The sequence below is a fragment of the Dipodomys ordii genome, unplaced genomic scaffold, assembly GCF_000151885.1.
Source record: "Dipodomys ordii isolate 6190 unplaced genomic scaffold, Dord_2.0 Scaffold101, whole genome shotgun sequence".
In the NCBI taxonomy this organism is placed as follows: Eukaryota; Metazoa; Chordata; class Mammalia; order Rodentia; family Heteromyidae; genus Dipodomys; species Dipodomys ordii.
In genome coordinates this window covers 432,438-434,485 of record NW_012267317.1, presented here as the reverse complement: position 1 = coordinate 434,485, position 2,048 = coordinate 432,438, and the positions used below count along the sequence as shown (strand labels likewise).

General features: G+C 44.1%; 1 protein-coding gene across 1 annotated transcript in view; it reads left to right on the top strand.

Moving 5' to 3' along the window:
* The first annotated feature begins 739 nt into the window (after positions 1–739).
* Positions 740–2,048, top strand: part of Rnf32 (ring finger protein 32) — a 19,444-nt gene continuing 18,135 nt past the window's right edge. Inside the window, exons 1-2 of the mRNA XM_013027206.1 lie at positions 740–802; positions 1,340–1,604. Of these exons, the coding sequence (XP_012882660.1) occupies positions 788–802; positions 1,340–1,604 (280 nt within the window). The 5' untranslated portion in view covers positions 740–787. The remainder of the gene's footprint in view (positions 803–1,339; positions 1,605–2,048) is intronic.

The following is a 2,048-nucleotide window of genomic DNA, read 5'->3' as shown; positions in this document are numbered from 1 at the left end:
TCTCCCTCCCGGGACCTCGCAGGTGGGAGACCGCCCCTGCAGCGCGTACACCCGGCGCAGCCCGCAGAACCACCTGCTGGATCCCTTGAGTAACTTTTGGGTCTCCATCCTCGTAAACGTTGGGTTCTTCATAAAACATAGCGTTGTCCAAACACTGTAAGCGTCCACAACCGCGTGCAGCGGTCTCCGTGTGGCCCCGTCACAGAGTTGCTCTAGCGGACGTGTCCAGCAGCCCCGCAGCGTTGGCTGGTGTGTGCCTGTGTATGGACGGAGGCAGTAGGTGCAGACTCATCGTGTATCTTGTCCCAAGAAGTGTAGAGCAGAGTTGGAATCAGTGAAAGCAGCCAGGATTTATCTTCCAGTTTCCTCTTTGTTGCCCTTGTCCCTAAATAATAAAGGCGCTGCCTTCCTCGGTGCTGCTAGCGGGCTCCTGAGGCACAGCACGTTCACGCCTCTGCTCTTCAAATCTCAGCCTAAGTGTTGTGTCTTTAGCGGGTGGCTCATTTAGTAGTCTCACTTGTCTTTGGTCTGATTTGGTCTGAAATTGTGTTTGTTTAGATACAGTATTACGTTTCCTGACCACTTGTCTTCAGCTCAGTGGTAAGCTCTTTCACAGGGCTGAATCAGGTAATGGCCGGCTCAGATTCCTCTTCTTCCTCCAGAATTAGATTGTGTAACACAGTGTTGGACTGCAATCCCATTACTATCGCGCCTGCTGACTTTCTGTTGATGTTTTCACAGCAGAAGAAAGGAATGTGATGATTGCCACAGCTTTTGCTGACTGAGCATGTTCAAAAACAAGGTACTCCATCCCCTGCAACGGTCATGGGATTTTAGTCCTATCTTGTGGTCAGGTGTGGCCCTTTGAGAATATAGTTTGCAACTTTGTTTCAAGTAGGAATTGTGAGCAGGAGTGGAAGACAGGTGTAGTGAAAGGTGGTGGGCAGACAGGTTAGGAAACTTCAAGTGCCTCTTCCTGTGGCCTCTGCTGGCCCAGGCAGCTCTAATTCTGTCTAAGAAACGTATCTTCACAGAGAAGCTCATACTAAAGTGCAAGGTTCTCTTTCATACTTTCCTGGAGTTTAATTTAATTATACTGAAGCAGTATGACTTGGGGCATGCACAGGTTATAAGTCATAAAGAACTTAGACTAATTAACACTCTAGTAATTAAATGAAAGGTATCCCTATATTAACAGATGAACCTGGACTTTGACTGTGGCTGCAGTGCTCCACCTTCATTACAGTTTGGTTTGGTAGTGTGTCACCACAGGTGTGAAAGCTTTGGTTTTCTTCTAAATAATAGTATTCTGACAAGACTTTTCCCGACTTTTTTTTAGGAGCATTCGTTTAAAAAGGATAACTTAGCAATCACTGCAGTTGCCTTACAAGATCATATTTTAAATGATCTTCAACTTGGAAATCTGTCAGTTGTGGGCCACTCCAAGACAACAATACAAAAGAAAGAAAACAGATTAAAATCTGTAAAGAAAGAAGCAAAAGCAATGATAGATACTGGACTTAAAAAACATACACAGGTCCCGAAAGTGGAAGACCCAGAAAAAGAGTATGTTCTTGATCCTACTCCACCACCCCTGACTTTAGGTAAGCTACTCTGGTCATTCATATGTTGCCTTACTGGTGCTAATGAGCCTATTGAGTGTAATGATAAGTTGCTTATACAGGAAGGCATATGTATACTGAAGCTTAAAATGATAGGGGTTAGTTTGTGCAAGAAAATAAATAAGCAGAATAAGAATGCATTCTACATTCTTGTTCTACTCACTGGTGGCTCACATCTATAATCTTTACTAGTCAGGAGGATGACAATTTGAGACCATCCTAGGCAGAAAAGTCTATACTGTATGCCATTTCCCTTAGCTGTCTTTTTCTTTCTGTATTTAAACTCCCTGTTTTGCCACTTTGAAAAAAATATTTGACTGGAGGATTGACTAAAATGGTAGCTGTTTTGCCAACAAGCAAGCCAAGAAAGCAGGAGGCCTTGAGTTAAAACTCTAGTACCAGCAGGAAGGAAGGAAGGAAGGGAGA